This window comes from Chionomys nivalis, chromosome 25 (assembly GCF_950005125.1).
Source record: "Chionomys nivalis chromosome 25, mChiNiv1.1, whole genome shotgun sequence".
NCBI lineage: Eukaryota > Metazoa > Chordata > Mammalia > Rodentia > Cricetidae > Chionomys > Chionomys nivalis.
In genome coordinates this window covers 17,413,298-17,437,336 of record NC_080110.1, presented here as the reverse complement: position 1 = coordinate 17,437,336, position 24,039 = coordinate 17,413,298, and the positions used below count along the sequence as shown (strand labels likewise).

The 24,039-nt window shown below is 41.5% G+C and overlaps 1 protein-coding gene across 1 annotated transcript in view; it reads left to right on the top strand.

The window, feature by feature from the left end:
* The window catches only part of Tmtc2 (transmembrane O-mannosyltransferase targeting cadherins 2), a 380,346-nt gene that overhangs the window by 143,063 nt on the left and 213,244 nt on the right, over positions 1 to 24,039 (top strand). Inside the window, exon 2 of the mRNA XM_057758114.1 lies at positions 9,170 to 9,740. Coding sequence (XP_057614097.1) covers positions 9,170 to 9,740 — 571 coding nt within the window. The remainder of the gene's footprint in view (positions 1 to 9,169; positions 9,741 to 24,039) is intronic.

Below are 24,039 nucleotides of genomic sequence, written 5' to 3'. Positions count from 1 at the left end.
GTTTTTCAGTTAGAAAAATTACAAATATTGATTTGCACTCTTTAATACATTTTTAAAAAGGCATCTGTAATGGAAGCACACTGTGGTATGTCAAATCAAGTAAATAAAGCATGAGATATTTATCACTACTCATACTGCGTAACCTGTAGATCCATCTACTCAGGCGGAAGAAGTAAGATGATAATAAGGTCAAGGCTAGCCTGGGCTACAGGGTGGTAGTACAGCCTAGACTCATATTTGTGAGCTTGTGAAGCATTTCACGTGCTGAGAGTACAGGTGGGTACCACATGCCTGGCTTTCCCCGCCCTCTTTATTTTGGTATGAAAACCTACTGACAAATTCATGATGGCTATGAACCAGTACACCAAAATGGTTCTTTTACTTAATTTGATAATGAGAATGTTTCAAAGTGCCACTTCAAAGCAGTTATCAGTTTCTTGAAAATTAGCGGGGTAGTTTTAAAGCTTTTAATGGAGGCTGAATCAGTTTAGAAAATGGGAAAAGAGATGCGTGTACTGCCCCCTTGATAAATTAGGAAGGTGTGATATGCATTTAACAACCAAATAATGAAAAAGGGAATATTCTTCATCATATAAAATTCAAAGCATGAGATAATATTTGAGCTGAGGATTCTTTTAATCAGTGGAATTAAACTTCTGGATTACAGTATTCCTGATATCTTCCTGCTGTTCCCTTTTGCCTTTATCTTGCTAAATAGCTTCCGTGTAAATAACATTTAGAAACATTTTCAGGTTAACTTCAGCTTGAACTTAAATGATCAGCTTTCATTGACATGAAATTTCGAAATGGCAACGTTGTTTTCGCTGGAGAATTAAAGGTTCTTCAACAACATTTAGTAAAGCGTCTTCCTTCACCTTTTTCCCTGTAAGAAGAAAGAGTGCTAAGGAACCCGTTTTCTGGATGAGGACAGAGTTGCCTTAACTGTGGGAAGATAATCTCCAGTAGTTTGGGTTTCACTTCGGCCTGGGCCATCTTTAAATGGATTTCCTTTCCTTGTTTCGGAGGACTGTGTGGTTAGGTAGGAAAGGATTAGTGTTCCTGTCCAGACCATAAATGTCCTGTAATGGCCTATGGGAAAAACTCTCAAAGGAAAGGGAGGGGAATGCACCAAAATTGACTCCTTTAGTTGCAAGATTTACCTTTGCAATAAACAAACACCTACTTCCCTGTGAAGGCCCCCTCACCACCCAGTCTTCAGTGTTTCTCCCTGAAACAGGCTCTTTCTCACATCTTGTGACCTTTTTTCCCAGACAGCAGCAGGATGGTGAGAATTTATGAAGTGGTAGTTGCTTATGAAGTCATCATTTCTGACCTTGACAGGTTTACAGTCTAGTTGGAGGTGATCAAAGAGCAAATGAACAAGCAGGTCCAACTGTAATGATAAATGACAGCCTGGCTCTAGTGCCTCCCCTTGCCCCTGGACCTAGAGACATCCCTGCCCAGACAGCAGAGTACCCTTCTCGAAAACGTCCTTGCATTGTGTGATTCTGAAATACATCACTTCTCCTCAAACTAAGACAAGACCGAGATGGTATGGTATTTTTCTTCATTCCCCTACACTGTTAGTCAAGTATTTGCATATTAACCGGAGCTTTCTCAATGGCTTATCCCTAAAGAGGGACTTTAATGAAGGCATTATAGGTTAAGTGGCAAGTGAGTGCCAGAGACATTTAGGTTAAGCCAATTAACCTGATGGTTTTTCACAGTTAATTATCATTGTGTGAGCAAAGGTTAGTGCCCAGAGTGATTGAACTACTTTTTGATGAAAGCGATAATTCCCTCAATACTTTAAACAATTTCGAACGAAGCTCCCCGTACTAGCCATCTCCAGTTAGAACTGAGTTTATCAGGTATGGCTTGGACACCTGCTGTATGTTATTTTCCAAAACATGAGTAAGATGTGTTTTCTGTTTCTGAGGTGTTAACAGTGTGTTGGCAGAGATAACGGATGTTCCAAAAGGAAAGCGAGTCTCCCATTAAGGTTTCTGGGGCGTCACTGGGGACAGTAGCACCAAAAGAGATAGCGGCTGATGGTTCTGCTGGTCCGGTCTTCCTTCCTTTTTAGACTCGACACACTTTCTCCTGTTCTGTGGGTTTTGGAACGACTGACGGCAGTTCTGGCAAGATATCCCTTGCTCCACCCGTGCTTCATTAACTTCTTTCCATGAATGTAGGCTTGCGTTCCTGATGCGAGTTTCTGACCTTCCGAAATGATAGGCGTCTGTTTTATGTTCTACTCTAGCTGTTAGTATTTTTATTAGCGGTGGATTTACCACCCTGCCACGAAACTCCCCGGACGTTACTTGCTTCATCCCTTAGGCTGCTATTACTCAAAGTCAGGATTTTTTACTATTTCATGCAGCCTTCTATCTGTTTTGCCCTTTGAAGTCCCTAGCCCATTACAAGCTAGATGAATAACCTGGCAAGTGAAGACTTTAATTGACAGAATCAATATTTTTTTATTGGACAGTGATATTCTACTGGGAAAGGGAAAAGGAGGATATTAAACACACCTGTGTGCCACTCTTAGCACACACATTCCTCCCATTTTCTTCTGAAACATGTCTTGTACATCATCCCGTTTAATATCCCTGGAACTTGTCATGAGAAGTTAGTTTTACTATCGGGAATGCACTGGTACCCGAAGACAAATGCAAATACATTCAGCCACAGGAACTAGGAAGCACTTTTCATGTAGTTTCCAAATTATCATGCTGCAATAATGCATCAAAGCATATTTAGAAAGATGCAATGATTGGGGGAAAGTAAGCCATATGGCCTAGGAGACAAGAAATGGTTTGAGCCAAGGAAAAGATGTGGCAGATTTTCAATGACATTGCGTGTTTATGTAGAGGTAATGTGAGATGGACCTAGGAGATCATGAATGCTATCTATAAAGTTTTCTTCCTTCCTTCCTTCCTTCCTTCCTTCCTTCCTTCCTTCCTTCCTTCCTTCCTCTTTTTTAAAAAAAGAGACAGGACATGATAAGGGTTTTTTTGGAGAGTGAAGGTGGAGTTAGTGTTGTATTTCTGGAACATTTTTAGCTCATTACATGCATAATGGATCAAAGTGAGAGGCAGGCAATAGGCATAACCATTGAGTTCTGTTTAACAATATTTATTGCATGCCTAAACTACCTTGGTCACTGGGAGAAAAGACATTATTTCTTTCCTGAGGGGACCTATAGGCTAATGAAGAATGCATACAAATGGCCATGCAATTCTGTCAGCATGCTGAGCAGCGCAAACAGGAAATAATGAAAGCCTAAATTAGGATTATAGAAAATAGACAAAAGGTGGATTCATGGGCTTTTCCGATGTGGTGAAAAGCCTTAAAGTATCCTTAAACAATTTAAAAAGAGAGGAAGAAAGAAAGAGAGACGGGCCCCTCACTCACAACCTTGAGTTCAGTGATGGAGTCATGTTAGTTCTCCTTACTGGGCCAGAGGAAGATGGAGATGGTTGCTGGGAAAGTTCTGTATGGATTCAGCCTTACTAAATATAAGGAATGAAAAGAGCAAGCGCAGTGTTATGTGATAATTGTATAATGGGCTGCTACATTGCACTATTGATTGCATGTGTTAGACTAACATCTCTGTGACTAAGGTCCATCTGTTGGCTTTAGACACAGCTAGATCCAGCTCTACAGAGAAGCATCCCTGTTCACTCTGGCTGTTACTTCCATTCCAACACAATAATGGCAGAGGAGTATACCTTTGCTGGTTGAAGCTGCATTCTGCTCTGATGCATTAGGTCATGTCTTGGGAGGGTACTTGGACTGGAAAGGTCAGCCAGTGGAAGTCTTATGGTGTGAACACATACTCAACAATAGTTGAGGTGATGGTGACACACTATCCTTCTGCTTTATAACCATGCTGGCCTTTATCAACATTTCATAAGGGGTGGGGGAGAGAAAAAAATACAAGGCAGCAAAAACTGAGCCACAAATGAACAAAACTGGAAGCAGGTTAAGTCCTCTGTGCCAACTGAAGAGACTGGATCGTTTTGCTTCAAGAAATTCTCTGGTCCCATCTTCTTTAGAGAATTCTGCCTACAAGTGTTGCTCTTCCCCTTCTGTCAGTTTGTCCCCCACCTCCCACCCGCCCACTCTCCCCAGATGGGACTTTTCCTGATTCTTTAATATCTTTCTAAATTTTCTACCACCAGCTCATGCAAAAGCAACCTCAGGAATTAGACCGATGTGCAATTCTGGTTTGCGTGAAGGTGTCCCATTAGCTGTGAAATAGCAGACGTTGTTTTTGCTGTTTCTATTTTGGTCTCATAGTAGAAAAAGCAAATGGATCAAAATCTATTTTGCTTAGTGACGGATGAGTACTTCTCATCCTGCCTGAAGATCACTCAGTTTTATTAAGGTCCCTCTGGTCCGTCTTCTCTAATGCGAGGTTGAATGGTGTCACAATGCAGCCCTTATCACTGACTTGACGTACGACATGGCTTATTTATTAAAGTCCAGTACAGTTTTGTTATAGTCCATCATCCTTTGTCCTAATAATCATCAGTTAAAGTCCTGCTTAGACTGATGGCACATGTTAGAGAATTCCATCATGCAAGTGTCTCCTTCATTCTAGTATGTTCGACACAGAAGTGAGGTATGCCTTTGCTCTTCCAATTTTGTTTTATTGACATTGTTAGTCCTTTAGGTTTTTTTTTTTTTTTTTTTTGCTTGGTTTTTGTTTTTCATTACAGTATAGAAATTGTGGCTGGGCTTCAGAGCCCCTCCCCCCCAGTGAAAGTATAAGACTTGTTAATCTTATTCCTTGTTCTGACTTATTAATCTTATTCTTTGTCCTGAGCTCAGGGGCTCTAAGATGGACACATCAGTAGTCCTTATTTTGTGGGGGTAGATGAAGTTTTTCTCTGCTTGCTGCAGGTAACTAGGTTCATTGCTATCGTGATAAGACACTCCAGCTGCTTTGAATGAATTTTTCAGGCTGCTTGATTTCCCTTTTTTCTTTGAAAGATTTTACGGAGTTGAACAAATATAGAATAACGGGGTCAGGGAAGACCGTTTTCCATCCTTCCTGTACCTTCCATTTAGAGGGTGAAGCACTATCTTAAGTAATGTATTTCCCAGCTTTCCTGACTATTTTAGCAGGGCCCCATCCCAGAGCGCTTTGTCCTGAGCTCAGGGGCTCTAACAGGGACACGTCAGTCGCTCTGCATTGTTTCTGGATATCCGCACGCCATTGTCGATGTTAAGATCCAGCATAAGCCAGTCTAGTTTGATTCAGAATTACTTGAAATCTGTGCTCTCTGACAACACTGTTTGGCAGTATGTCAGTTTTTCATATTTCTTTTAAATTTTAATTATACCCCATCAAGTCTTAAGCAATTACTTCTGGGTTAGAGTCTTGATGAATGTCATAGCAGGGTGTTTTAATTTAATGGATCCAGAAAAAAACATCTGTTTCTAATATTTTAAAAGCCAATTTATATGGAAATTCATTTCATATACAGTCAATACACAGAGATTTGAAAAATCAAAATGGAAAACCGAACAACTGTGATGTAGTCGGTCTTCTGGTAACAAAGGACGTGGCTGTGTTTTGGCTCAGCTGCTGCTGTTAGTGACACTCACAGTCTCATAGCTTAGGAAAAATGGCAATCTAGTCTTAGAGAAACTGGACAGTTAACTTAGGGCTAGTGTCTACCATGACAGCAGGTCACTGTCCTTCTTTGCTTACTTTGGTCGGCTGTGTGCTGCTTCTCTTCTCGGCAGCAGTCCATATTGCAAAAGGAGGTGCCTGAGAGGAGGGGAAATTAATAGTTTCCTCTTAATATACTTTCTGGAAGTAGTAGATCAAAGTTAATCAAATGACCATGTTTAACATTAAGGGAAATATAAAAGAACCATGCTCCCAGCTCAAAGCCTTCTACTAAGATGAAAGAGGAAAACTTATATATTGGGGGGAACAATTGACTCTTTCTATTGTGCAATTTTAAGACATAGTTTTAATAGCTTTGTCTTTGTATTAAACATCTAGAAACATTAATTACTTCTCATAAGTAGATAATACACATAAAGGACTAACATAGGATGGGCAGAGAGTAGATAACTACCAATGACTAATAGCCTTTCTTTTGTTCTGAATTTCACTCCTCATTTACTTGATTACAGAATTTGTCTACTAGACTTTATGATGAACTTTATTTTAAAAATTTACCTTGATCTTTGTACAATAATCTAACAGCTGATAACGTAAAGGTGTCAGTTGCTCTTAAGTCCCAGTGATACGCATGGGACCTCTGCTTCACTGTGTTTAAGATAAATGATTGATTATAAGTGTTCCTCAAATTGTTTCAAGGTAAAAGTGTAGCAGAGAAACAGAAACAGGTTTATTGAGGGGCCAGTGAGAGTTAAACATTACCACTGGCCAGTCGTTTCTGCCCCATGTAATACTTACTCCTTTTGCCCCCTTACTTAGCTGCTCTCCTTCGTATGATGTTCTTAATCTGTTTGGATATCTGTTGTATTGTCATGTTTTCTAAGTCAGGAAATTATAGAACTAGGAATCAAGGCTGTTCCTTGTAGTCCATGGTTTTTCCAGTGTGACCTTTCAAAACATTCATGTGATGGGTCTTTGATCTCACAACAGATAGCAGAACTGGAAAGAACTAGAGGGCTGTATTGTTAGGCCAGCTTCCCATCACGTATGTGTGCTGCAGCTTCTAAAATGCCCAGGCTGCCCTGCTACTGGACTAATAGAGAGTTCTCCAGTTCTGAAGCTTCTTAGTCCTCCTACCTTTTGACTCATGTGCTTCCTTAGTTCTCTGTCATTAGAGAGTATGTATCACAGGGCTACACAGTAATCCAGATGTCTTCTTGTTGACCAGGAACTACAGTAGCCCAGAAGAGGAATCCTTTAAACAGAATTATTCACATTCTATCTTCAACATTTGATTCTACAGTCCTAGGGCTATTTATTATTTAATATGTCTTTGAAAGCATTTAAAATCATACATTTTGATCATATTCTCCCTGACGATTTCCTCCAGATCCTTTCTTCTACTTACCCAACTTAACATTTCTCTCAAATAACAAACCAAAGCAAAAATGAAAACAGAACAAAGAAAATACACACACATACATGGACACATGCACACACATATGTGCACACACATAAACATAGAGTCATGGAGTCACTTGTTTATTTTTTTGTTTTTTTGTTTTTTTTTGTTTTTTGTTTTTCGAGACAGGGTTTCTCTGTAGTTTTGGAGCCTGTCCTGGAACTAGCTCTTGTAGACCAGGCTGGCCTCGAACTCACAGAGATCCGCCTGCCTCTGCCTCCCGAGTGCTGGGATTAAAGGCGTGCGCCACCACCGCCCGGCTCATGGAGTCACTTGTGATGGCAGCTGCTCCTGATCATGAGGCCTTCCCTGATTTGCGGTTGTTGTAAACAGTGACACCTGACTGAGGAGAAATGATTTTCCCTCTTTCGGGCACTCTCAGTTGAAAATTACTCTTGGTTGTACCCACTACTCTTTCTCCGGCTACAATTTTGTCCAGCTTTCACTAAAGAAGGTATGGTGCACACTCTCTGAAGTTCTTGGACTCATCACTGTGAGTATCAGGTACGGGTTTTATCTCATGGAGCAGGCCTTTAAATCCAAGTTACTCTGCTAGTACAGACACACACACACACACACACACACACACACGTTTTGGGAAACGTCTACAGTAGTGGGTTTTGATAAGGCTTTTCAAACCCTCCCTATATTCCATCTCTGTCTTATTCTCCCACCTCTCCCCATTTAGCCCCTCCCATATTAGTTTCCCTTTATCCCCTTGTAGTCTTATGTTCTATTTCATTTCCTTACTCTCGAAAGATTCCCTTCTTCTTCTTGGTTCTTTACCATTTATCTATCCCCTGGATATTCTGAATGAAACACACATTTGATTATTTAATATTTGTCACCATTGCATTAACAGTTTCATCAGTGCTGTTCGGAACAAGGGTTGCTAAAATTCCATGACTGATGAGATAATCTTTCTTTTAAACAGACATTTGAAGAGACGGAACCATTAACATTTGTCCATTTTTATATCTACTTAAATGTCCACAGTGGTATACAGATTACATTTGGGGAATCACAGAATAGTGAAAATAATACAAACCATGATACTCTTCTATTCCAAACACACATGACTTTGAACCAGTGGTTGGTTTATATTTCTCAGCCATAATTTCCTCACTTGAGAGATGTTGATAGTAAGATATCAGATAATAGCAAGATTTTGTCAGTGTTGCGCCAGAGTTTAAATGAGAAGATATAGCCAAGGGGACCAGAGTGCTTGACAGACAGCAAGGACCCAATAAACAGTAGGCCCTTCATCCTTGACATTTACGTGGTTGTATGAGGCATATAATCCCGGAAATACATTCAAGGTGACAATGAGGTGTCAGTATGATTTTTACAGGTGAGAGCAGAAATGGGAAAGGCTGTAGTATAAATAAATTCGGGCAGGTAACACCAGGTACGTAGAGAGCCATTTTATCATCTCTCTCATCTCTCCAGCTCTCTTGGCCATAGCTCCTCTGTGGTCCTAGAGACCAGCAGCGTGGACACAATTGATGACTGGATTAGTATATGGCATCTCTGCCTTCTCCCCACTTCTACTCCATCTTTTACCTTTAGAGATGTAGGGGTATAAGAAGCACTACTCTAGGGCTTGGTACCTTTCTATTTTTAGGAGGTGCTGATGCTGGATCTAGATGCATCCCAAAGAGGAGCAACACCTGGGCCATCTTAGAAACACAGAGTCACAGGCGGCTGCTAAGTGTTTTTAAACAGAGTTCCACAAGAGTTTCAGAACATTATTTAGGAGCTGCCATGGGAGGCTGAAAGCACCCATGGAATGCTTATATTCATTTGTTCTTCAAAGGCTGTGCTTACCAAGGGGCCAGCTTCTCAGGATAGCAAAAAAGCCCTCACTGTAGCCTTAGCAGGCATTAAGGGGAAGGTCTGGGTTCATCCTCTGTGTACTGAGATCCCTGACTTGTTATTATAAATATTGTTAGTATAAACATAATAGCAAGTCTCTGATGAAGAGTATCTCATCTCATCAATGTCAATTTTCTTTAAAATATATATTTTACAATTGATTTTTAATATATTTTGTTTTTCAGCCGTGCTATCAAGACTAATCAGGACCTGCTCCCAGAAACCCCATGGACACACATTTTCTACAATGACTTCTGGGGAACTCTTCTAACACACAGTGGTAGCCACAAGTCCTACCGGCCACTCTGCACTCTTTCTTTTCGGCTGAACCATGCCATCGGAGGACTGAATCCCTGGAGCTATCATCTCGTCAATGTCCTCTTGCATGCGACCGTGACCGGGCTCTTCACACGCTTCTCCAAGGTCCTTCTCGGGGATGGATACTGGACTTTCATGGCCGGCTTGATGTTCGCTTCTCACCCGATTCATACGGAGGCAGTGGCGGGCATCGTGGGACGGGCAGATGTGGGCGCCAGTCTCTTTTTCCTCCTCTCCTTGCTCTGCTACATTAAGCACTGTTCTACGAGAGGCTGCTCGGCCAGAACTTGGGGCTGGTTCCTGGGGACCGGACTGTGTGCAGGATGCAGTATGTTGTGGAAGGAACAAGGAGTGACTGTCCTGGCGGTCTCAGCCGTGTATGATGTCTTTGTCTTCCACAGGCTGAAGATGAAGCAGCTCTTACCTACCATTTACAGAGTAAGTGATCGTCGCCTCTGGAGCATTGTGTTACTGAGTCATCAGCATGCTTGGTCTTTTGCCATCATTTAAAAAAAAAAGCCGATTTGTTCTTCTGCAAGCAGAATTTAAAATGAGGTCCCTTTGATCCTCCCTGAAATAGAGTGCCCCTTTTGACCTTTCTCTACTGAGCAAGGTTTCCATCACTGCTTGCTTCATTCCTCAGCTTTCTGAACTTCTTTCCGTGATTTCGAAGGGGGCACGAGAGTAATTTTGCCTTGTCAAGGGTGTGTATCTTTATTGGTTTCAGTTCACCCCCCCTCCAAGTTTGATATAATCCAGTAATTGCCTCCTGTGCTGTATATTTGTCGAAGTAACACAGCTGATGATGGAGCTAGATGCGGGAGTTCATGGAGGGGAAACCCTGTGTTTTTTGTTAATATGACTTTTCCTGGGTTTTGAAAACATCCCTCCTGGTAATGCCCTGGGAAGTCAGAAGCTAAAACAATGACTCATGTTCACCTCTTCTTTGTTTTCAGTAGATAAGAATAGAAGAGGCAAAACGCTGTGTGGTTATTATAACTTTTACCCTGAGGCCAATTAAGACCTTTGCTTCCGGGCTTAATGTTTGTATATTCTCTTAGTGATTTCAAATATAATGTTGTTCCAAGGTTATGGAAGGATTTGGGATCCTCATATACTTAAAGAGACAGAGCATTTTTTTTCTGGTAGAGTTTGGTTATGTGATTTTGGGTCAATAGGTACACATGTACGTATGCACAGCAAACATTCACTACAGGTAATTTACCAGTTATTTAAGGCGAGTGAATTTCATAGGAATGAGATGGATGAGCAAGCTTATTTTTATGCGAAGTGTGAAGTTTTTTCTGAGTATTAGGCATGATAAAACACAGAACATCCTCAGTGTCTTTCAGATTTGATTGGTAAGTTGAGTTTATTGTGACTGTGATGAACATTATAAAAATACTTATTACACAATATGTTCAAGGCTACTTTAAAAATTGTTAGAGATTTTTCTAATACCATGCTGAAATTATTATGACAATTTTTTAAAAATGAAATTGAACCCAGAGAGCAGGTTTTTTTTTTTTTTTTTTTTTTTTTTTCCTTTTTGAGACAGGGTTTCTCTGTGTAACAGACCTGGCTATCCTGGAACTCACTTTTTTGACCAGGTTCACCTCAAACTCTCAGAGACCCACTTGCTACTGCCTCTGGAGTGCAAGTGCTAGGACTAAAGGTGTGCACCACTGCTGCCCAGCCAGACAGTAGTTTTTGAAAATCAACCATTCTAACACAACGCAGTCCAGAGGTTTACTAAAAGGTATCTGTGTGCTGCATAGACTGTGGGAAAATTTTAGTAGCTGTTTTTTTGTAATAAAACTATTATATTTTTGAGAGCAACAAAACTTTGTATGTACAGTGAACACATTGCGGTTATATACCATAGTCTCAAGTGTGAGTGGGGATGTCTCGAGTAGTATTTGTTTGCTTGCTATGAAGTGTGATGTACTCAGAACAAGACTCCAGTAAAATCGTAAGGTGCTGTGCTGGTATTGTACCATGGGCAAGTGGGTTAGTAGCACTTCGTTTTTCTGTATAGAAGGAAGTAACTTTTGACCACTGTGCGTTTGCAGATTTTCACTTTCTGCCAAGCCCGGAGCGACCCTCATATCGAGGGTCGAGGCCCACAGTTTAATAAACTTCCCATCAGGGGCAGCTTTAGCGGGTACCTTGACGAATTGCCTTTCTTCTGTCTCTTCACCTCCTTCAATCAGAACGCACCTTAGGTTTGACTGTAAAGGGAAAGGTTAAAAACACCCAGCTATGTTATGAAAACATCACCTGTTCTGGGCCAGCTCTACCTTTTTTGGGTATGAGCGAGGACATTTAGAAAATCAGTGGATTGAACTGAGAGACTTCCTGCATTGTCCAGCCAGGCTTTAAGTGGGCTCATCTCTCCTCAGCCTCTTGAGGAGTTGGCACTAGAAGCCTGCTCTGCCACCCTCAACAAGCAGTGGGTTATGGTTTTGCGTACCCCTTCATAAAGAAACTGGCAGATTTTCCTTGTTTTGCCTATTTTTCCTCTCCCAAGTTCCCTTTGGCTTAAAATTGGATTGCATGAGGAACATGGATGGGAGAAAATCCAAAGCGTTTATTTATTACTCTTATTTAAGATTTCAATATTATTTATGGATATGTATGTGTCTGTGTGGGTACCCAGGCCTGTGAGTTTGCAGAGGTCAGTAGAGGGTGAGGGATCTCCCGGAGCTGGAGTTACAGGCATAACTGAGTCTTGAACTCAGGTCCTCAAAGTTGAGCCGCAGATGCATTTCAGCACTGAGCCATCTCCTCAGTCCTATTCTTAATTATTAATTGTCACCCTTTTAAAAAAAGAAATATTTTTTAAGGAGTAGGCAGTGACTGTGGTCACTGCATTGTTTGTGCTCTGATGGGACCAGGACCTTTTTACACTTAGAGCTCAAGAATTCAGGCTTAATGAGGTTCTTTTGTGATTCCAGTTCGGTGTTGTCGCTTTAAGGAAAATTCTGCATAGGGTTTGGTGCTGGAAAACAACATATGGTTTACAAATGGAGCTCTCGGTTTCAAACCCGCTGCCACTCTTACGGGGGCATTGCTGAGACTCTTTTTTTTTTTCCTAACATGATGTCGTCAGCAATAATAAACCTTATTCTGCTGGAATTTATGAAGAACAAGCACATTTGCTGGTCCCTGTCTTGATCTTTGAGGACACGGGACCTCCTGTCGGTACCCTGTGAAGCGCCCAATTTCTTCTGCAGAATTTCCATTTCAGTAGCTCCTTATTTTGATATGCTAATTCAGGACTTGATTCCAGGACCTTTAAAGTCCTCTTTGGAGAAAATTTCAGTGTTTCTAGCATATTTTCAAGGGCAGAGTTGTTTACCACGAAGCTTCTAACTTTAAGACTATCCTAGACAGTCATACATATAGAAAATTATTTGTTTAGGTAGCATTAGAATTCATCTGAACTTTCTGTATTTCTTCTGGCGGCCTCACAGTAGGCTGCTTAAGAAGAATGGAACACCTGCCTGCCCCAGAGATGCTCCTTAGAGTGTGAGGCCTCGCATCCTGGGAAAGGACTTAATAGTTTTGATGGTTCACTGTCCTTGGTTGTTTTGAAAGGCATGCTATGGACCCCCTCTCGCGAAACACAGTCCCCGCCTCAAAGGGAATAAAGAGATAGTTTGCTCTAGAACCGGATTTGGATGGTTGTGCCCTGCGAACACAGATTTCAGTTGCCCTCAGACTCACTGTTCTAATGTGGGAGTAGTTTCATGAAGTTTTTACCTCAAGAAAACAAAGAAATCTTTGTTGATACATTGAAACACTGAAGGTAGGGCACTGGCTGACAACATGTTTAGCTTCTGGGTTGGTGGGAACTATCAATCTGTTAAATGAATAGAGTCCAAAATGGTTTTTTTTGTTGTTGTTGTTGTTTGTTTGTTTGTTTTATCTAATAGACAGAGGATGTTACTTCCTTCCTAGAGGTGGTTTAATCAGGAGGGTGAAGCATCTGGACCCCCAACATTCCCACAGCTCCATATCTACGGTCTTTTGGTCAGGCAGTGTCTGCAGGCACAGTTCTTTCCAGGACTCTTCCTTGACAATACTTACTAGGGCTATTCTTGACCATTGCTTACGGGGCAAGTGCCAGCAGTGGGAGTGGCGGAGGCAGCACGACCCTCTACTTGATTATAGTTGCTCTTTTATTTTAGTTCTTCCTGGTTTAAGCTCTTTCGGTCATTCTTAGCTTTAGGGCAAGTGACCTTAACGTGGACTTTGGGATAATAAGAGTCTTTATATTTACAAGGAAGAATAGAGATCATTTTTAAGCAATGCCCCTAACATTTTTCAGTGGAGGTGAAGGTCACTGCTAATCCCAATGATGGGAGGAGAAAGACCACCAACCCAAATCACAATGGCCAAATTAATAAAAGCAAGGAATTAATTGAAGCAAGCTTTTTTATTCACGTACCCAGGCTGCCTCTCCTGAAGACGGAGTTTAGGAAGTCAGCATTGGATGTGAGGAAGATAAGGCTTTTATAGCTCAGGCGTACGGGGTTTCCAAATGGGGCATTTTGTTTGGCAAAATAGGTGGGATTACAGCAGCAGAATATAAGCACCAGTTAGTTATACAGGGATTCCTGAACAAAGCAAGGTAGTCATAGGTGGCAATATAACCATTGGGAACAAAGGTGCAGTTACAAGAGGATCATAAACAACTTTTTGCAACAAAGTCACGATTGCCATTCCTGGAACAGGCAGTTCAGAACCATTTGTAGTTAAGGTTAGAGGTGGGGCATAGCCCAATCCTTGAGAAACAGGAATGAACCTAGTTTGCCTTTGCTAGAAGATGGCTTTTTAACCCCAAAGTGAAGGTTGTTATGCCCAGATAGTGGGATCCCTCAAAACCCACCATGGAGTCTACCTATGTAAAAGCAGAGAGCCTTTGTTCAAGCTTAAACTTGGATTCTCCATCTTTCTGGTTCAGCAGTTGAGAGCAAGCCCAGTTGGAATAGGTTTTATCATAGTAGAGGGTGAGGTGAGGGGATTTCCAGGGTTCAGGACCCTGATTGGCTGACATTTGTCTAGGGGTCTTGGCAAAAGAGGAATAGGTGAGTCCTGGACTCAGGGACATCTAATGACCTTATCTAATCTTATCTAATGATTGGCACATCAGGTATTTTCCTTCAGTTGCTGGCCCTCCCTGGGTGGTGTCAGCTTATGGATTTTCCTGGAATCTGGTGCTGCCTGCTATGGCAGCTGTGCGGCCTGGGCCCCACATGGCCTGGGTCCCATCATGTGTGGCCAGGTTGCCCTGGGCTCCACAGAGGCAGTCACTGGGAGAAGAAAGCATAGTCTTGAGGCTGTCAAGTGACGTTACAGTGTACTGAAAGGCGGAAACTGAGCAAAGAAGTGCAGAGTCAGGTCAGGTGAACACAGTGAAGGGTTTGCTCCTTGATCAGCTTCCTCCTCTGATAGGTGAGTCAGTTGCTGTTCTCTGGAGTAGTTGCGAGGAACTTTGAGGTGTCCAGTGTGAAGTCCCTCACTACACCAGCTGAGGGACAGTGATGGAACTTGTCACTTTTTATGCTGTCCTTTGGTGGTATATGGTGTTAGCTATCCACCCAAGCTATGGTATGCAGACAGAAACAGACACTTTCAAGTAGTCTCGTGACTGTGAGCACTGCAGATATGATCACAGATTGTATAAGGAGGCTATGGAAAATTATAACCTTGAGATCTATAGTCTTTCTATGTTTCCGAAGAAGAAAGTCTTTTGAAGGAAACGACACAAATGGATTGTAGCCGCCCCCCCCCCCAACTTCTTGACATTGTAACAGGGTGTTGTCATCTACAGAAATAATGTTCTAGAACCATGCAATCAAAAGCATGTAAGTTTTTTAATAAGTTTGTAATTTTATTTTGGACATATATGTAACTGTCTGGAGGAGCATGTAGTCCATGGGCCACAGGATATGCCTGTAGGATCCTTTTCATCCAGAATTATCATTTTTAATATCTTACCAATTAACTCTATATCATAGTCATGTGGCTTGCCCCATAACATACAACATAAATGCATGTTGAATTCTATACTACAAATTAGAGAAAGTCAAATACTGAAAACTGAAAAAGTGTATCTTTGTAAGGTTTGGGATTGTTTGAACCAGCAGAATTATTTTTTTTTCCTGAAATTCATATCCAAATCTTTTCCTGGGCCCCAAATTCAAATGTCTACCAGATAAATTTAATGTCATAACATATTCTGTCACTCTTAATTCCTCTGTGTCTTCATTATTACAAAAGAGAATACACTTGGGTTTCTATTTGGTAGAACCTAATTTTTTTTTTTTAAAAAGAAAGAAATCTTAAATCTTTTCTGTAGCATCTCATGTTGCTTACTATTAAAAACAAATTCTAGGCCAGGGCGACGACTGAGCTGTTAAAGCGGTGTGAGCATGTTTTGAAAGCTGCATGGTGGCATGTAGTTATAATCATAGTGCAGAGGGTAGAGATACATGAATTCTGTGCTCATCCAGCCTAGCTTGCTTTGCAAGCTCCAGGTCAGTGAGAGACCTCATCTCAAGGTACATGGTAGCAGATTCCTGAAGAACGATGCCTGAGGTTGTCCTTTGGCCTCAACGTGCACGTGTATGTGGATATCCATACCACATCCATACTCTCTCCTTAGAGAATAAAAATACAAATGATGTTTGAATCAAATAGAAATCTCTGATATAGCCGAGTTTTGGAATTTGACTGCAAAATTTACTATAAACATACTATGTATGTGGGTTTTTTCTTGAATTTTGAAAAAGACATATGTATACAAGTGTGTGGGTACTTGGCAGATAGTAGACATTTAGTTCATGTTTAGCAAATGCCTACTATTTCCACCTGCCAGGCACTGTTCTTACTGCATAAAGATGTTAGCACATTTAAATTATTTAACAAATGCTTACTGAGAGAACTAATGCGATTTATGAAATAATATGGTTGAATACTGAAAACTATAATTTATTCAGTAGTTAGAAGGAGTTGTCAGAAGATATTAAATATAAAATCTGCGGAAATATATGAGAACAGAAATCATTTCTAGTTGTTGGCATTTGGGGTTCTGTTTTGTGAGCCATTTATGTTGTCCCTGTCCTCGTGTGTAATACCTGCCACATAGTAGGTACACAGTTAATTATGGTCACACTTAAACCTTACCTTTTAAAGTATTTTGCTGAGATGTTGAACTTAATTTGTGTATACATTGACTTTTACATAAGGAGGATCCCGTTCCTACATTGGTGGGTCTGGAATAAAAGAGCAGAAGCCATTCATTTGAGAAAAATAAATTTTCTTGACCACTCATCAATGACTATTTTATCATTGCTTATGTTACTGCCACTTACTTAGTTTTGTGTCATCAACAATAAAGGGCAAAGGACCTTGAAATTTGCTTAAACTGACAGTGCAAATAAATACTAGACTTTTATCTGCCCACTATTATTTTTACAGTGTCTTATAATCCTAAGCGGTATATAGTAAATAAAATTAGCAAAAGCAACCTTTTCCTTATCCAGCATATGTTGTGGGGTATTTGATCACACTGTGAAGCTCCAAGACCAGTGGATCAGGGGACAGAGCCAGCAACTAGTTAACAGGAGTTAACCAGAGAGGGTACAGAGAAGACAGGAAGATGGATAGACACACAAGAGTAGGGAGGGTCCTGGAGTTTCCTAGTCTTTTGCTTTGGGGTAGCTGGAGAGATGTTCTCTTACTGCTGTCTCTGGCCAAAAGGTCAGCTGGTTGCTTCTCGACTTCTCTGATATAGCAGATTTTCACCCCAACATCTGCCTCCCGTGTCTTTATTGATAAGTAGGTTAGAGACTTAGCTAAGAACTACGTTTGGTGGCTGCAGCCGAGCCGAGCCAGTGAGGGCAGGACTGGAAATCCCACCAGGCCACCTTCTGAGCCTGGGGTCTGCCTGCAGCAGGGCCACAGGGCCTTAGACGATAGGTCAAGCATCAGTAGATCCAGGTGAAGCTCATAAGGCACCAGAAAACCAACAAACATTAGTCAGTGCTTGCTCAGAGCCCTTTGCTGTGCCTATTGGACATCTTTGAACTGTGTTAATGTGGGCACATCCTTTGTCTCACCACTAGCTTCGGCATCATTTACTGACAGGTGGAAAATATGAAAACAATAAATAAAAGGGAGGTGTGAAATCAAAACTCAGCCTAGGAATTCTCATAATAAATAGCCTAAGGTAATTTGGGAAAATTAAGGCAATTCAGTTGCCTTTTTAAAAAAAAATCCATAAAACATGATGTAGTGTGCTGGCTAATTTTATGTCCACTTGACATGGGCTAGAGGAGGGAGCCCCAATTGAGAAATTGTCTCCATAAGACTCAGCTGTAGGCAAGCCTACAGTTAGTGATTGATGTGAGAGGGCCCAGACCATTATGGGCGGGGTCATTGGGTCAGCGGGCTGGTGGTCCTTGTTTCTAGAAGAAAGCAGACTGGGCATGCCATGGGGAGCAAGCCAGTAGGTAGGACCCCTCCATGGCCTCTGCATCAGCTCTTGCCCTTCAGGTTCCTGTTCTGTTTGTACTCCTGTTCTGTCTTACTTCAGTGACATACTACAAAAGCTGAATTATTTTCAATTTTCCCTAATTTGTTTCTTTGGTCATGGTGCTTCATAGCCATAAAAATCATAACTAACATTCATGACTAGTTTTGCTTCATAATAGTTCTTTCCAAAATGGGTAATACCTTTGAATTAAATTTGTGTCTTTGTTTCATGTGCATAAGAGGCTAAGCATGCCATTATATGGGAAACGGAAGCTACTGACCCTTGAAAAATGAGTTACTTTTAGAAGGAAGGTTTTTTTATTCCAAAGATCATATCTATATCTATATATGTATTAGATATATTATAGAGGTTGTCCAATGTCTAAGTTTTGTTTTGTCGTAGTTATAACCTAAACTTTGGATGTATGTTGAGGACAAATATGTCAAATAACCCTCATTGCCAGGAATTTAAGTTTTCTCTTAGGATTCCCTAAAGGAGTTGATGTTCCTTTAAAAGATCTGGGAGCGTGACCACCTAAACACTACGTGTGTTCAATGCTGTCCGGCGCATCTGGCCATTTCATTTTGTGAAGAGAAGGACACAAATAGGGAGAGGCAGAACATGCAGGTGTTAGCGTACTGAGTCTACACGTGCTTTTTTATTTGATTAGCTGCTGGGGATGACGTCAGTAAACTCTATTGCCGTTCCTAGTGCAGTCCGCTATGGATCTCTACTGGATTGTGCTGTCTGTTAAGTTATGGCCCCCATCTCAGCTGGACGGAGTGAAATATGACATCATGGCTGTTTTTGATTTTTCTCCACCAACATCTGTGAACTCTGCTTGAAGTACTTACTACTCCCGACTGCGGTTTTCTTTCCCTTACACTTGACTCTGTGGGAATCCAGATACAGCACGGTATCTGCATCTAGCCCCGGTGTTTCCTAGCCTCCTTGAAGCTGTAGGGCAATTTGTCATGCACTTACAAATGAATTTGGATTTCTTCCCAGTATCCTTGTTGTTGCCTTCAATATTCATGACCCTGCGGTCCTCTGAAACTTTAACAGCTGCCAACACCGCTAACCAGATAATGCTACAAATAAGGTCAAGGGTCAGAAGTAGTTCGCAGTTCAGAAAGGCAGAGATTAAGAAGGCACTTCATTCCTGCAGGTGGGCTCCTTTGTTCAGCGAAAATGACTCTGCGTTCCAAGTGTCACATACTTTCGGGTTGAATGGTTTAAATTTGGGAAGTGGCTACCTATGCGTCGTTCTCTAATGCTTCCATTAAGTCTTAATCCTTGGAGAGGATGTAGTCACAAATTACTTATGAAAGAGGATTTCATCTGTGTGCCAGACAGTATCTTTGATGGTGTGGGAATCAATCTAGGCACTCAGAGGATCTGCCTTTAATGACTTCGAAGAGTACTGTGTGGTTAGAAGTAGAGGATGCAGATGCTCTGAAACTCGTGCTAGAACGTGCTGCTGGCGTGCCTGAAGCATTGGCAGTGTTAGGGGAATACAGAAAAAGAGAAAGTTGCTTTCTGATCAAAATACATGCCTTCTAGAGAGGAGATAATTGAGCAGACTTATACGAAATAGTTAAAAGTAAGCATTTTGTGTTGGGGAAGTGAGCCAGAGAAGAGGGCCCAGTGTGAGCAATACAGAAAGGGAAAGTCGCAGGGGAGCACTGAGTAGTGCTTTGGGAGATAGGATGCAAGAGGTTTACGAAGGAAAATGGGGAAAGAAAGGATTTAAGACCTAGTGTGTGTGATGATCCTCGGCGTCATGTATCATCACACACACGGTGTTTCTGCAAATGGAGAAAGATACTTAGAATTTTTACCTGCATGTGAACTTTGGTTAATCCACAGAAGAAGCCTAGGATGCGCAACTTCCATTTTGCCTGTGGGCTGTTCTTTCTCTAAACTCAAGGAAGGGTTCCTTTCTGATGAGCCTGAGAATGAGACTCGGGAGTTGAGGTTTCTTGTTTTTCGTTGAGTGTCCCGTAACAGTATATACCTCATTCTTCAGCATTAGAAAAGCATTTATTTTTTGACCATGACTATTACTTTGCTCTTTACTGAGTAGTATTTGGCATATTGTTCTACACTCCTAATGAGAAAAACAGGGAGGGTTCTCCTAGATCTGTTCTTCCAGCCTTGCCAAACAGAGTTCGGACATGCTTATGAATGACCATGAGGCACAAAAATCCCTCTTTGTTTTGGATTCTTTCAGAGAGGAAGGTAGAAAAAAAACATTAAAAGCACCCCTTTTTTACACGATGGAATAAATACTCGATCAGCACTGAATTTCAGCTGTTAAGTATGCAGTGAAAATGACACCCAGATTGGATCTTGTGATGAATAAATAATGAATCGCATTGAAATCCCTCTCTGCTGCTCTCTAAACACTCTGTCTGGGATGTATATTACATCATTCAGTTAGGGTTTTCCATAACCCGCTGCCTCAGAGGAATCAAATTGACTGGCAGGGATATCATGATTATCAGGTCTCTCCTCCTTATGACTGTCAGTTTCACAGAAAATGATGGCTTTACAAAAATTTGAACCCCATTGTCATTACCCAGGAAATGCCTGGGACAATGAAAATGCTAATTTAATGTTGATTTCTCAAGTAAAATTTGAGCTAGAGAAAGCCAGGGCCATGAATATCTTAGAGAGTCCTTGAAAGGTACGATGGGGAGGAGCTGATAAAAAATAGTAGGTCATATGCATTAATGGTTGTACTCTGTGTGGTGTGTGATGTAATGGAGAGGGTTATAGTTTTCTTTTTGCGCTAGGCATTCTGGTTTTGTGCCTATCGACCGGTGTCCTTTCTTCAGAGAAGATAATGAGAAATCAGAAGGGAGAAACAGAACCTTGTCGTGCCAATGTGTGCGATGGTGCGGTGGCAGGAAGGTCAGAGTGCCCTTGCGCTCCATGTGTCTCTGCAACGCTGCAGTGCCCAGATGGCTCCTGTATGCTCTGCTGGTCTGATTAGAACTCTTGCATCAAGTAAAATAGCATGAATTCAGAATTTAATTCATGTTTCTTCAGTAATTATAGCCTTGATTAGTGAAGTCAGTGTTTCCGTTCCAAAGGACATCCGCCCCCCCACTTCTCTACATGTTTGTTTATTTGATTTCAGAAAAATTAACTGTGGCGATCATCATGGTTGCCTTTGATACGATAGAGAATCGCGACACCTATGTTTTGTTGCGTGGTTCTCATTTTCATGTCATTAAGTTCCCAAGAAAACAACAAGGCAAACATGGAGAAAGTGACGGGAAAACATTTTAAGGCTGAGTAAGTGAAGAAAGAGAAGAGCACCACCAGTCTTCTTTCATTTGTGGCTACACAGGATGCACATTGCCCGGTACAGGTATGTGGAGACTTTCGCTACATGCAGTAGCAGTATCAATTCTGAAAGTTAAAAAAGTACTTGTTAAAGTAAAGAAAGTAGTTAGGTCAGTTTCGTGGGTGTAGTGGTTAATAATTGGAATCTTACCTTTTGGGAGGGTATTGGAAGTTTGAAGACAGCCTGAGCTACATAGACAGACTTTGTCTCAAAAAGCCAAGCAAGCAAGCAAACAAACACAAAACCAAAAACAATTCTTTGTCTACTTAAGAAGTAAAAACATGAAAATGCTTTAATTTTGTGAATTTTAAATTGTCGAGTCTGTTAGTACTAATAAGTCCAGCTATTTGAGAGTAATTTCTTGGTTTTACTGTAGCTACCTGGAGGTACTTTGGTTGTATGATTATAGATATATGTGATAATGTTTGCGTTGGGCTGTGCATTTCAAGAGAAGAAATTGCAAGAATCAAAACACCGTAATGTAGTCAGCTTACAGCCAACTTATGTATGAGTGGTGTGAGTTTATTTCCAAATTTCGTGGAATGTTTAGTATTCCTAGTTTGACGTGTCAGACAACCATATCCCAGTTTATCTGCGCATTGTGTGTAATTTCTTTTCATGACATAGTGTGATAACATAAACTTTGAACTCTGTTTTCAGAGGGGTTTGTGAGTATCATGAGGTGGGGTCTGATTTTGGAAGGTGAGACTCTGAGGGTGAGCCTTTGAAGGTCACCAGGACCTTGCCTCCGATTGGCATTTTCTTTAGTATTGGTTTTGGTTTTGTGAGCTAAGATCTCTTGTAGCTTAGGCTCACATTCAACACCCTGTGTCAGTGAAGCTGGATTGAACTCCTGTGAGTTTAAGAGTAGCACTGCCAACCCAGGTTCTCTACCCTCACAGCCACAATGCAATCAGCTGCTGCTGCACAGCTAGCCTGCCATGCCATCCCCACTATAATGTACCAAAAACCTTGCTTGAGGCAGTGCTCTATTGCTGGGAAGAGACACCAGGGCCCAGGCAACTCTTATAAAAGAAAACATTTAATTGGGGCCTTGCTTATAGTTTCAGAGGGTTAGTCCATCATCATTATGATAGCATAAAGGCTGACGTAGTGCCGGGCGGTGGTGGCGCACGCCTTTAATCCCAGCACTCGGGAGGCAGAGGCAGGCGGATCTCTGTGAGTTCGAGAGACCAGCCTGGTCTACAAGAGCTAGTTCCAGGACAGGCTCCAAAGCTACAGAGAAACCCTGTCTCGAAAACCCCCCCCCCCAAAAAAAAAAAGGCTGGCGTAGTGTTGGAGAAGTAGCTGAGAACTGTGTTCTGATCCACAGGCAACAGTCAGAGCAAGTAGGGGGAGTGGGAGGGCTAAGGGGAGGAAGAGGGAAAGGCCTTCAGGGCTGGGTACAGCCTTTTGAAACCTCCAAGCCCAACCTCCACAGACATACTTCCCTGAACAAGGCTGCACCTCTTGATCCTTCTCAAAGAGTTCTACTTCCTGGTGACTATGAATTCAAGTATATAAGCCCAAGGGGTCATTTTTATTCACACTTCCCTTCCCCCTGAAACTGTGAAGGAAGGCACATTTTTCTTGGAGCTTCTTCTATCAGTTATGTTGTCATAGTGGTCAAAAATATCTAATAATAGGGACAAGAGGGTGTCTCCGTGTTTAAAATGTTACCCACACAAGGAGGAGAAGGACCTGGGTTTGGATTCCTAGCATCCATGTAAAAGGTGGACACACACAAGCCTAGTGCTTGGAGCATAACCATAGATATCAGGTGCTTGATGACCCTCCAGTCTAGCTAAGCCAACAAACTCCAGGTTCAGTGAGAGATAATTTCTCAGAAAAATAAGGGAGGAACAGCAGAGGAATCCACCCAGTATTACCCTCTGTCTTCCAGATCATGCACAAATGAGTTGGCTACACATGCACACACATGAATACATATCACATACACGCACATGCATGCACACACTCGCAGGTCACTAATGCAATAAATGTCATCATTTCCCCCAGCATCTATGCATTTATGAATGCTTTATCTGTTCTTTTTGGGAGCAGTTGATGAGTATGGCTTTGACCATTTTTGAACCACATTAAGATAGTTATTGGGATGGAGGCTGAACTGACAGTTAACTAGAATGAAATGCTTGCCCTCCTGTTTACCTGGCTGATGACTGGCAATTAGTGGAAAGCACCTTTTGGGGACATCCTGAACAGCATCATTTGATAGCTGATTTTTTTTTTGTACACTTATATTAAAAATAAGTATATACATCAGCGCAAGTACCTAATTTCCCTCTTTTGTGAATGTCTTGTCCTTATCTCACAATTTGGCAGCCTGGTTTTTTCCCCTTTGGGCTCAGGAGGGTGCTGTTGCTTCTATATCTGTAAGGGAGCCAGGCTTGCCAGGCTTTCCTGTTTCCACCCATCCCTCCACCATCCTCTCTCCTCTCTATTTTCCTTTTAGCCAGGTTTATAGGAAGGAAGATTAGTTCGGTGCTTACAGCCTTCATATCTCATTCTTTGGAGGGGGAGAAGTAGTGTTATCACCGAGAGGTGAATGCTAATCTCTTTTCTGCTCCAAGTCTTCCCAAACCTGCCAGGTTCTGTTGGTGCAGCTGACTCCGGATTCTCTATTACGACAAACTTTTCTGCTGAAGTGTTGAGGCTGCATTTTGTTGCTGTTGCTCATTTTATTGTTTGATTTCTTCACCTCACTGGAAGGCTCGGGAGGCAGAAACTTTGGTTTATAGAGCGATGGTATTTTCTAACAGGCCGAAAACATTTCAAAATACACTGGGCATCTTAAAATCTTGTGGTATTCAGATGAA